Raw genomic sequence first — 11,414 nt, 5'->3', positions numbered from 1 at the left:
TTTGATGATATACTTTCGCAGTACAACGTATCTTTTTCCTAAGTTCAATAATCGGTATCACTTATAATGTGATCAATGCATAGCTGTTCATAAAAATTGTCAATTTTAATCCTTTCCGAATGAATTAAACACGCAGGCATTAAAAACGTCGTTCACTTAACTCCTAATTATGGTATCGAGCCAAACGTGGATGGAGAGTCGCCGCTTCACAGGCAGTGCCGATACGAAACAGCCCGAAGTTACCCGCTGCATGACGAAACGTTCGAGTCTTAGCCAAGGAAGATAATAAAACCCCGGTATTCGGTACAATCGAAAATTTTCTGCGATAAGTTCAGCTACACGTCCCAGCTCATAGCATAACAACACGCGATACGAAATTTCCTGCATTACCGTCTCTACACTAGGTTTTTCAAGGATTCTTCTTCTTTCTAACAATAAGCTTCAATCCACGCATTCCTGATCTGATTGTTCCGGCGAACACGAGCATAAGCCCTCGATATTCACGCCCATATTGCAAATTTCCAGATTGTTGCCCAGCGATTGATCAGGTTGAGATTCTTTCAATACTATACGAGTTCCGCCTGTAACTGAAGTTTCAAACAAGTTCGTAAGACACTTTTTCGCAATCCGTGAATTTGGGGTGAAACATGCTTAACGCACACGATTAAATATACATGTACCAAGTAGCTTACTGACGCCAGGAGCACCTCAAACATCGATTCATCGAAACGTATACCTTTAATCTACCATCTCCATCATCGAACTTTAATCAATCACGGTATGTGTGTTCGATTGGGTAGTATGACGATTATCATCATCGATTACAAAAAAAAAGTGTTGGTGATATGTCACGATCGTTCTATAGATCCATGTGTGTCTCATAAATAAGAAATCAGAATCTTATCTGTCTCATGCATGCTAAGATTAGGTATGCACGCGCGAAGACCTTCGAAGATGAAATCAGGTACATCGTTATTACAGGTATATGCACACATGTCATTCACGAGTTGAATGATGCAGAAATAATAATCAACTCGCTTGGTCTAACAAGAAGACCAAGTGTTGGTGACAATAAATGATAAATTTCAAGGCAGGTATGAAAGTAATACAGAGCAAATTATTTCAAATATGGTTGCAGCATTGATAAACTCCTTCCGTTGTGCATGGAACAAAGCCGTGAAGGTACTAGACTCTTTCTACTTATGAATAGCGAATGGAAGAAGTTGAAAAATTGAATTGAACACCAACCTACATTGCTCAAAGTATATAATGGCCAAATTTGATTGTCACGAAAGACAATCGACAACAATTCTCCGATCTCGAGTATGATTTACATAGCGTAATGAGTTGCTATACTGCACCGAATATTTCAGGATAACTTTCGCAATATTACAATCTTACGTATCTATGTGCAATATTGCAGTAAAATTGTAGCAATGCGTTAGATTATTCTCAACAAAGTACTGGAACCGTAACGGTAAAGCAAGTCGCGGTCATTTAATACTTTATGTCAAAAGTACGTAATCCTGATCACAAATTTCCTGCAAGTAAAAACCCGCGGACCATCTTCTTATTTCAACACTGGTAAATCCTTATTTCAGCACGGTAGATTAACCATCCACGAGTCAGATATTTCGCCATAGTCTGTTATTCAGTAGTATAAGTAACAGTTAGTAGTACGCGGAATTATCACATAAGAACAATTCCTTTATGGATAATTAACAGTGCAAGTGTCGCTTGTGATTAAGATTCTTGTGCAATGAGCACAAGAATGTCAAGTGAAAATAACTTTGCAGTTTTATCCAAGGTATCAAAACTGGTTACAGTCTGGTATTCAAGATATTAATCAGCGATACACATATACTTGTCATGATTCCACACGTACGCTACATTCCAGTTGAAGTATTTGTGATACTATAGACTTAACTTCTTTCGTGTGTAAGGCAGTACCGATTGAAACGTGACTGAAAAGTTCTAAATTCAGCTAATACGACCATTCATCGAACACACCCACCCAAAAGTACCCGTCAGTAATCGCTGGTTATCTTTCTCAGCCACGTGCGGTAGACCGTGGACCCTCTAGGTAATTGGTCGCTTGAATTATCCGATGTGTAAGAGACGTGTAAATATCAAAATGCGACGTATCATAACATGCCTAAGGCTCAAGATGGGATGTCAAGATCGTTGAGGAAATGGGACTGACTTGGTGGAACGAGATCATCTATTTGCTACTAGCCAATTTCACGAAAAAAAGGTTCCACATAGGTAGAACACAAGTTTTTGACGAATCACGATAGATATTCACGTAACTTACTTCTGCCTTTCTGTGATCCGCAACGTTATGACAATTTTTGAATAGCAAGCGGTCTCTTACATTTTGTTTCTATTTACGAAACGAATTAAATACCGTGAGTCTGTATTAAGATGCAAAATTATGTCAGCATTTCTCAGGCTTACGTAAATTTGTATAATTACTTGATAAAGAGTCCAACTCTATCACAATGGAATATTGAAAAGCTCAGAACAAATTGAGAATTATCCAAGAAGCTAGGGTTAAAAAATAATTCTCAATATCAATTTCGGTTGCAATATACGGTTGGTCTAACCGCAATTTCGAACAGTAGCTCGATCAATGTGAAAATTAATGACAGATTTGAATATATGTTATTGTTCGAAACCTTTGCTTTGCTTTGCGATTGGTTTTTTTTATCATCAGATGTACGCGATTCATACATGTGATTCTTAGTATTTGTTTCAAAACGTTGACGTTATCTTCCAAATGTATAAAAACCGTACACTCGCGTGCTGAGCATGTATCACGTGTTCATCGCATTTAGAATCAGATTCGGAAACACGCACGTTATTAATGATTTCGATAGATTAGCAACAGCGCTATTGCCACGTCACCTAATTTTGCCAACCTTCGGTAGCTATAAAATGAGGAAAACACCAAGAGCATGGCAGAAGAAGACCTTAGCTCCCAGTCCACTGTTTCGACCGCTTCTTCTCCACACTGGAAATGATCTGGCTCGCGACGCTCCTCGCAATTGCGATTGCATCGACAAACGCTTTGCCAACTCGAAGCGGTAAGTCATTTGCTTTTGTAATAACATTTTTCTGAATCATTTGATTCGCTGTTATTCGTGTTCAAAGGATTGTGTATTTTAGAGTTAGATAAGCGATGAGGTTTGCAAGGAAAAGTCATGAAGAAATTTGCGAGCACCGATAGAAATTTATCTACTTTTTCCCTAACTTATCCTAATCTATATTGTTACTTACAACGAGAGTAGAGAAATTCGGTGTCGCAAATCGGATTGTCCTTGTACGTGGTGAAAGGTGAAAGCTCCCCTATTTGATGTGGTTTTTGATTTTTAATACAATGGGCCTTGGTTGCTGAGATATCATGATTTGAAATTCCCGAGTATATCCTTTTTTCGAAATTTTCTTGCAAATCAAGCTTCCCTACTCTCCTCATGAGTGTATAAATATCTTCAGTTGAATGCACGATTAGAACATTCTTGTTGGTTTATCCTCAATTGGAGTATTTTGGAAAGACCTGTTTTTAATGTTTTGAGATAAGTAAATTAAGATGAGCGCGCCTTAAAAAGCAAACTCATTCACCAATCGATGCTTGTAGGTGGATGCTCCGTGTCCCTGAACGGAGACCTGAACGACCCTCAACCACTGATCCTGGTGCCAAAAGGTCAAGAAGCCAGTTACGTATTGCCCGTAGACACCAGCGGGACGTTGGTCTTCGCAGAAAACGAGGAACTGCGTCTGGCATGCGTGGGAGAGAACAACTATCTAGTGGGTGTGGGCGATGAGGATATTCAGGACATCGAGGCGTACTGCGTCAGCGACAAAACATTCCTGGTAAACTCGGTCGAGTACGAATTCGGAGATTTGGTTTGCAGCTTCGTGCCGTCAAGTACCGTCAGAAGAACGGGGGAAGCCTGCCTTGACAAGTACAGCCAGGTCGAGATCGGATTCGATCTTGGAGACGAGTTCCTGAGAACGATTGAAATCTGCCGCGACGACGACATCTACTTCACCTATTGGACCAAGTTCAATCTGACCAAGGCGATCGGTGGCTACCAGCGCAGCTATCCGAGGCCCAGCTGGTCCCAGGGCGACTTCTGGGGTGACTACAACGTGAACACCCAGTTCACCAGGTCGGTCCAACGGGCAACGGTCTCCCTGATCGTGAACTCCACCGAACTCGGCGCCGCATACATCAGCAGCTCCACGAACTACTACTTCGCTCGAGGTCACATCACCGCGAAGGCAGACTTCGTCTACGGCTCGGCCCATTGGTCTACTTTCTGGTACGTAAACTGCCACCCGCAATGGCAAACCTTCAACGGAGCGAACTGGATGTACTTGGAGTCGGACGTCAGGAGCTACGCGAGTAACTCTCAGGTGGACCTCGACGTCTACACGGGTGTCCACGGCATCACGACCCTCCGTGACGTCAACGACGTAGAACAGCCTATATATTTCTATGCCTCTGGAGACGAACGAGCTCTACCTGTCCCTAAATTCTTCTGGAAAATCATTTACGATCCGCTCACGCAGAAGGGAACTGCATTCGTTGGTGTGAACAACCCGTACATCACCGAAGTGACATCGGACTACTACATCTGCGACGATATAAGCAGCAAGATCACGTGGCTGACTTGGACTGCGGATGATATTGAAAAGGGCATTTCTTACGCCTGCACCATTGACGATCTAAGGGAAGCTGTTCCAACCTTACCGGAACTCACCGTCGTCGACATACTGACGTAGAGTCTAATCAATTCAATTTCACAATTTATCAGCCCAGAGTTAAACAATTAATTGATCTGCTGATTGTAATGCTGTTAAAATCTTCAGCGGTTATCAGACCAAGTCTGCTGTGATGAACAATTTCAAATGAAAAATAATCGTTCAATATGTGCTGACAGAGAAGTATAACTCCTTTGCAAATTGTAAACATATGTTTTATTTTTCTACTTCTGCCTGACCCTTCCGGAAACCTCAACACCGAAGTGTTTTTAATCTTATACGTATTTCAGTTTTTGTAATCCACATGACTCCGGTTATCTTTTGCTCCGGGACTTTATACGTCGTTACAAATTCCTTGGGAAGAACCCCATAAGATGTACTAAATACCGGAGCATACCTGAATTGTGAAATAAATTTTTTTTTAGGGACATTTATGCATTATGAAAGATAATATTCACCTACAAGCAATTCCTGTAAACTTCAAACCCCGTTCCTTTGCTAGAATAATTTAAATATGAGTCCTATAAGTAAAACAATTAGTGAAGGTGTTAATGAACGGAACAATTTCTGCACAAGGTTTATAGTTCGGACACTACTTACTGAATTAATCCTTCGTTCTGGTTTTGATACATTTTCTCACCAACGATCCAATTTTATTTCTTTCTATACATATAGTTATTCATGGACTGACGAATGTATCTTTTGAAAACATTAGAAAAATATTTGAAACAGAGAATCATCCTTTCTCGATGACGCACTTTGATTCGCGGTACTCTAGGCTACAGCCTAGATAGCCTACTGGATGAACCGGCGTTTTCGCGGTACCATAGCCACGGTCGATGTAGAAGAACTTGAGCCTTACCCACGGTAGAATAATGCTGCGTTCTTTACTACGGCGTTTGAGCTAATCTCGCAGCTTTCGTTACTGTGGGAACTTATGAATGTTACCTTCACAATTCACTTCAATGGAGTCGTGCTCAGTGTAATCTAATGGTTATAATGTTTTCTATTTTACCCTTTCAAAGATTATGGAATATGGCTCCCTCTTCGTACGTAGTGGTCACGAAATTTTTGAACCATTCCGCTGACTAGTTTCTTTGACATTTTTGTAATAAAAAAATCGAATTCGAAGATCTAATAGGGATTCTAATCAATTGAATTGAATTCGGTAACACAACCTCTTTTGGATAGGTGCATACTTTCCGTGAAAACATTACCGAATAGTCGTTGATTTTTTTAATTATACCCTGCAGTATCAATTTTCAATGATGGTTGTTGGGAAACAGATTTATGTCACTTTCAGGCTCAAGACATATTAATATTGAGTTAAATTTAAGAGGAAAATGCCGTTATAAATAAAATCTGTTGTGTATTTTTGCCTTAAATATCAGTTTTCGTCATCTTCCAACGAAGTTTAGATGACCCAATTTTACAGATTCAATTGTAAAAGGATTCAATATTATTTCAGATCCATGGGAAGATATAAACTGCAAATATTGGATAGTCTGATCTATTGTGAATCGGACGTAGAAAGGCCCGATCGATGGAAATACATATCAAAAATTCCACATTTTTGGCTGAGAAAACACTCATAAAAGTTTCAGCAGAATCCGCGATCCAGACGTTGATATACTCTCCTCGTTGGAGTTGACAGGAAATAGACAAAACTGTGACGATTCGCTTAAAATCTGATAACGGCTGTCAATGAGCCAAGAGTCGAAGCTGTGCGAACCGTATGGCAACGAATGTCCTCAAAACCGTATATGCCATGTTCATTGGCGAGAAATCAAATATGAGTCGACGGTTGTCAAATCGGTCGGGGATGGAGATAATTATTTCTCACTCGTGCAATGCAATAAAAATTTGTTCAAAGAATTCCTGATTTTTATTATTAGTAATAATCAAATATTGTTTAGTGATTTTTTTCCAAAAAGCCAACATGGTAAGTATAACGAATGAGATTCTTCCAAGTGGGCATACAAAGAACCGGGCGCGCAACCTGCATTTAAAGCCGGCGGTTCGGCTGCAAATTCGTCAACACAACCCTTCGGTTTAAAAATAAGACGTACCTTAGACGGAGATGTTCGGAGGTAGGCATTGCTGGGTATTGGCATTTGTGCTCATTAGGGTAATTGAGAGGGCTCTGGCGGTAACTCATTCGGCGGGGGTGTCGCCGCGCTCAAGCCTCCGAGAAAAAGTAAATAGGCCGCGGAAGGGAAGTTGGCGCATTCGGCTCAAGGCACGTCCAACTCGTCGGGGAGGGTGTTCGAGGCTTTGGTTTTCCAGGCCAAGAAAAAGTGTGAGGAAGCTAAGTATAAGCGCGTTAAAAAGTCATATTCAATTCGGCTTTCGAGCTTATATATTTTCACGTGCTCGGCGCTTTGCAAGACTGTGAATACTTTGACGAGTCTTTATGGAATATCGTTGTGTGTTCATACGTGTCGTCGCGTACCGTGGTAAAGTTTTGCTGCAGAAAAATTTAACTACTCGGGAGTTAGGGAACTCGAGGAACGTAGTGGATGTGCAGAGCAGAGTGAGACCTTCGCGCCATAATTCAACCAGCGTTGACAAGAAAGTCGAGCGGTACTCCAGTTACAAACAGTTTTCGAAATTCCAGAATTATCTCCCCAAACTTCTTAGGGGCTGTTTCCAATTTCGACGCGTGAAGCTATCAACTTCAGGGACTACAAATAGAACTTTCAGAGTAGCGTCATTCCTGGCAACGGTTTTCGATCTTTGCATCTTCCCGGTGGAGTTGAACAACGACAACACGGTCCTGATTGTAAAATGAAGAAACTTGCAGCGCCACGGAAATTTTTCTGCTTTGTACAGAGAGCGAGCGGAAAGAATTTCTCGATAATTGTTAACCCAATGCGCCTTGAGCACGCAGAATCGCACGATCTAGAGATTCTTGCAGGTTGATCAACATTTTCCTGGTAATCAGTGGTTTTCTCTACAGGTCAAGCGCGATGAATTATTTTTCCGCGGTAATGAACTGCAACAATTTCTCGTCTTCATCGCCTTTGAAAAGCCGACTCTGGCGATCGCTGCGCGTTGCGCGGGATATAGAAAGCTTCGGTAATTGTCGCTAAATAATGCAGAACAACGACGGTAGGATCCTGGAGCGAAGAACGTGCAGGATCTACGACCGCTTCGAACCCGGTCCAGATGACAGCGGTGAACGTAGCGCCCCGGGACACAAAGCCGTTTTGTTCTTAGAGCTGATTAGACAAAGCCGCCCAGCAACTCGGGCAACAAAAACCTACGCAATCGAGATATTCCTCGTCCTTGAATCCTGTCACGAAGGGTTTGTTGACATTAATCATAACTCCATTCCGAACTCCTTCCATGCCCAGACGTACAAACCAAAGCGCCTGTTTTGGAACACTGTAATTATTTATCTATGAGGTTTCACATCTCAATAACGTAATGGAATGCGAACGGACTTCTATTGCGCAATTATCATATTCTCTATGCGGAGTCCAAGTGAATAAGTTGCATTCTGAGAAAAGTAGGATTCCCATTCGGTTCGGTTATTCACTTTAAGTGTGAGTACATGAGATTTCTCGTTCACTTTTCAATCGCACAGCCCGACTTAAAAGGTGCTAAAAATGCAGAGACGTCTTGTCGGCGAACAGAATCACAGAAGAGAATGTCTGCAGATAGATCGTCCAGATGATCAATGACATTGTTCTCGCAACTGAACACCCCGGTCATAAAACTGGATTCGTTCTAATTTGGGACAAATGAACGAATTCCGACGCCACAGCACGGAGCCGTTCCCGAAGGAGGCAGCGCTGCTCCACCTATGCAGCCTGTGGTCACGGAAGCTGTGCGGCCAAGACTTCCGTCATTTTATGACCTATAAACCTTCAAACTTTGCCTTTGAGGCATTGTGTCCCACAGCCACGGTACCAAGTCGTGCATTGTCACCGTGGCGTTTCAAACGTACGACTATAACTTCGGTCAAAAGTTTTTCATCCCTTCGATTGTGCCGAACGATTTTACAATCTGTAAATGGAGAGAGTGAAAAAAAGGTCGAAAATAACTATGAGAAGCTCGATGAAATTTGGCCGGAATGAAGATTTGACAATTTATGGCTCATTTCACCTACCGCGTGACTAGAATTCTTGTGAAAATCAGTGTTCGAGACCGTTTGACTTACGCTGTTTATGATGCGTCTGATGTTTACTCTCGCTGATTTTCTCAGTCTAGAATGACTGATGATCGCAACGATTCCACTTCTTCAAAGTGAAAATATGTCCAAACAATTTCCTTATCACAAACAAAGACATGCTTTCTTTCGTGCCAGAATCCTGACTGAAGGCCTCGAATTTTTCATGAACAATAAATCGTTGTAAAGACAATTCGGTATCACGAGATCGTCAAGCGGGAAGATATTTTCTCGGTGCTTTTCTACAGTAGCGTGATATTCTATTGACGACATTCTGAACAGAGTATGTCCTATAGTGCGGAGTTTGACGAACTGAGCGTAGGTTGTATTTGTTACATCGATAGTTGATAACTATAGGAACTGAGATAATTCATTAGTGCACTCAAAATGGTCGCGTGCCTACGAAAAGTGAACAAAAGCGTCATGTCTCAGGAGCAAGAACGGAAAGAATACTTGAATACACATTTAATTTTTGTTTTCTTACAATTTCATAAGACGTGAAACAAACTTCCAAACATCGAAAGGCAATAGATGACAATGTTTCGACGTTTAGCCCATCCTTAGTGATAATTTTTTCAACGCTACCTACTGTTGCAAGACGTAGTTACGGTAGGCTCGTAAATAGGATTATGAAAATTACGATTGTTGCGATGTTCGGTAAAGATCACCGTGAACTTTCGAGGTTCTTCAATGAACGCTGCATTTGAACTGAATGATCTGAAATTTGCGATACAGAAATACCGACTTGTTGCCAAGAGATTTTGACGAAATCAGAAAGACGCTGGAATCCAATGCATGAAGCTCATTATCTTCGTATCTCCACTGTTCTTAATCCCACAAGGTTTTGAATGCAGTTTCTAACTTCCTTACAGGTCAATGATTCTAAAGAGAATCGTACAAATCGATTGAAAGACAAAGAATTTTTTACCCAAACCAAAATGTGAAGGTAACCCCTTTGGATTTTTGATGAAAATTTTGACATGTTAGAAAAGTACTGGGAATAATTCTATGATGAACTACATCGATGTAATTTTTCGAGAGGAATCGATTGCGCACTTATGGATGAAATTCATTTAATGCTGTAAGACATAGAATACAAATGGATGTAATTATTTTTACAGAAACGTTGATTAACTCCAAACAAGATTTCTGGAAGTACAAAGATGTCATAGCTTTTTGGGCAAACAGTAGATGTCTCTATATATCTATCACCAATAACAGGATTGGACATAAGAACACATATAATCCAGATCAAGACGCACACAGCACCAGAAGAAGATGGAATAACGGCAACTTTACTGAAATCCACAATCGAATACATCGTGATACCACTAGAATGCATATTCAATCAAAGCATACAAAATGGAATCTTCCCGGAACACTTCAAAGAAAGTATTGTAACACCAGCGTACAAAGCTGGAGGAAAAATAAGCATAAAAAACTATAGACCCATCTCACTTATTAGCAGCATAAGTAAAATCTTAGAAAAATGCATAAATGCATAACCGCTAGAGTCTGGAATCGGCAGAAAAGATAAAGTGTGCGTATTTCTTGTCTGAAATGAAAAACTAAAATCATTGTACATCATATCATACATCATACATCATACATTATACATCATACATCATAGTTCGAAACTAAAGTTTGGGTATCCGGATGTCGGTGGTTCAGAAAGTGACGTCACGCAAATTTTTTTTCCTTTTGACGTCATCGATCTATAGTAACCAGCTAGCCGAATTCCTCAGTCTGGATACAACCGCGCAGTAGAGCAGATGGATGAGATTCGCGCTCCGCAGATTTCGAATACCGGGTTCTCTACCTTCTGGATCCTGCGCTCCGGAGCCACTTTTTAGTGCAACTCGAGTTCTAGGACACGCGCTCCGTGGTTCCTGCACTCCAGATCCGCTACATGGTGAAACTCGACTTCGTGGACAAGCGCTCCGTAGTTTCTGCGCTCAAGGTCTTAACTACCTGGTGGAACTTGACTTCCAGGACAACCGCTCCATGGTTCCTGCGCTCCACGTCCGCTACCTGGTGAATTTCGACTCTCGGAGGACAAGGAAGACGAGGAGAACAAGGTGGACGAGGAGAACGAGGATTTCTGCACAGTGAGTATAAAATTTTTATAATATTTAATGGCAATTGTATTTATATTTTACTCGAAATATTTTAAACTTGTCATGTTTACAATAGATTATTTGAATTTGTTTGTCGCAAAAGCCCAAATTCATTAGCAATAAATGCGCTAATAAAATTTCTATAATTTTTTATAATTTTCTCATAATCTTCTTGGTAAAATGGGTCAATAAAAAAATTATATTATTACTTACACAATATTTTTGATGTTGTTCTACTACTGAAAATATTTATTAGTATTCGAGGTATAACCCTGGGTGATTCCGGGTGATCGAGGTGGACGAGGACGACAAGAATTTCTGCACAGTGAGTCTAACATTTTTATAATGTCTAAAGG

General features: G+C 40.8%; 1 protein-coding gene across 1 annotated transcript; it reads left to right on the top strand.

Moving 5' to 3' along the window:
• Positions 1-2,949: 2,949 nt before the first annotated feature.
• On the top strand, positions 2,950-5,195 carry LOC107221738. The gene is made up of 2 exons (XM_015660847.2): positions 2,950-3,086; positions 3,638-5,195. Exons 1-2 carry the CDS (start codon positions 3,020-3,022, stop codon positions 4,786-4,788), a joined length of 1,218 nt encoding a protein of 405 aa, XP_015516333.1. The 5' UTR covers positions 2,950-3,019; the 3' UTR covers positions 4,789-5,195.
• The last annotated feature ends 6,219 nt before the right edge of the window (positions 5,196-11,414 follow it).

Source organism: Neodiprion lecontei, chromosome 1 (assembly GCF_021901455.1).
Source record: "Neodiprion lecontei isolate iyNeoLeco1 chromosome 1, iyNeoLeco1.1, whole genome shotgun sequence".
NCBI classification, from domain to species: domain Eukaryota; kingdom Metazoa; phylum Arthropoda; class Insecta; order Hymenoptera; family Diprionidae; genus Neodiprion; species Neodiprion lecontei.
This window is presented reverse-complemented; position numbering and strand designations above follow the sequence as displayed.

Excerpts from the sequence above, each read along its gene's own strand:
- LOC107221738 (XM_015660847.2), top strand. The coding sequence starts at position 3,020 with ATGATCTGGCTCGCGACGCTCCTCGCAATTGCGATTGCATCGACAAAC. Across the intron at positions 3,087-3,637 it reads CGCTTTGCCAACTCGAAGCG|GTGGATGCTCCGTGTCCCTG; the intron begins GTAAGTCATTTG and ends CGATGCTTGTAG.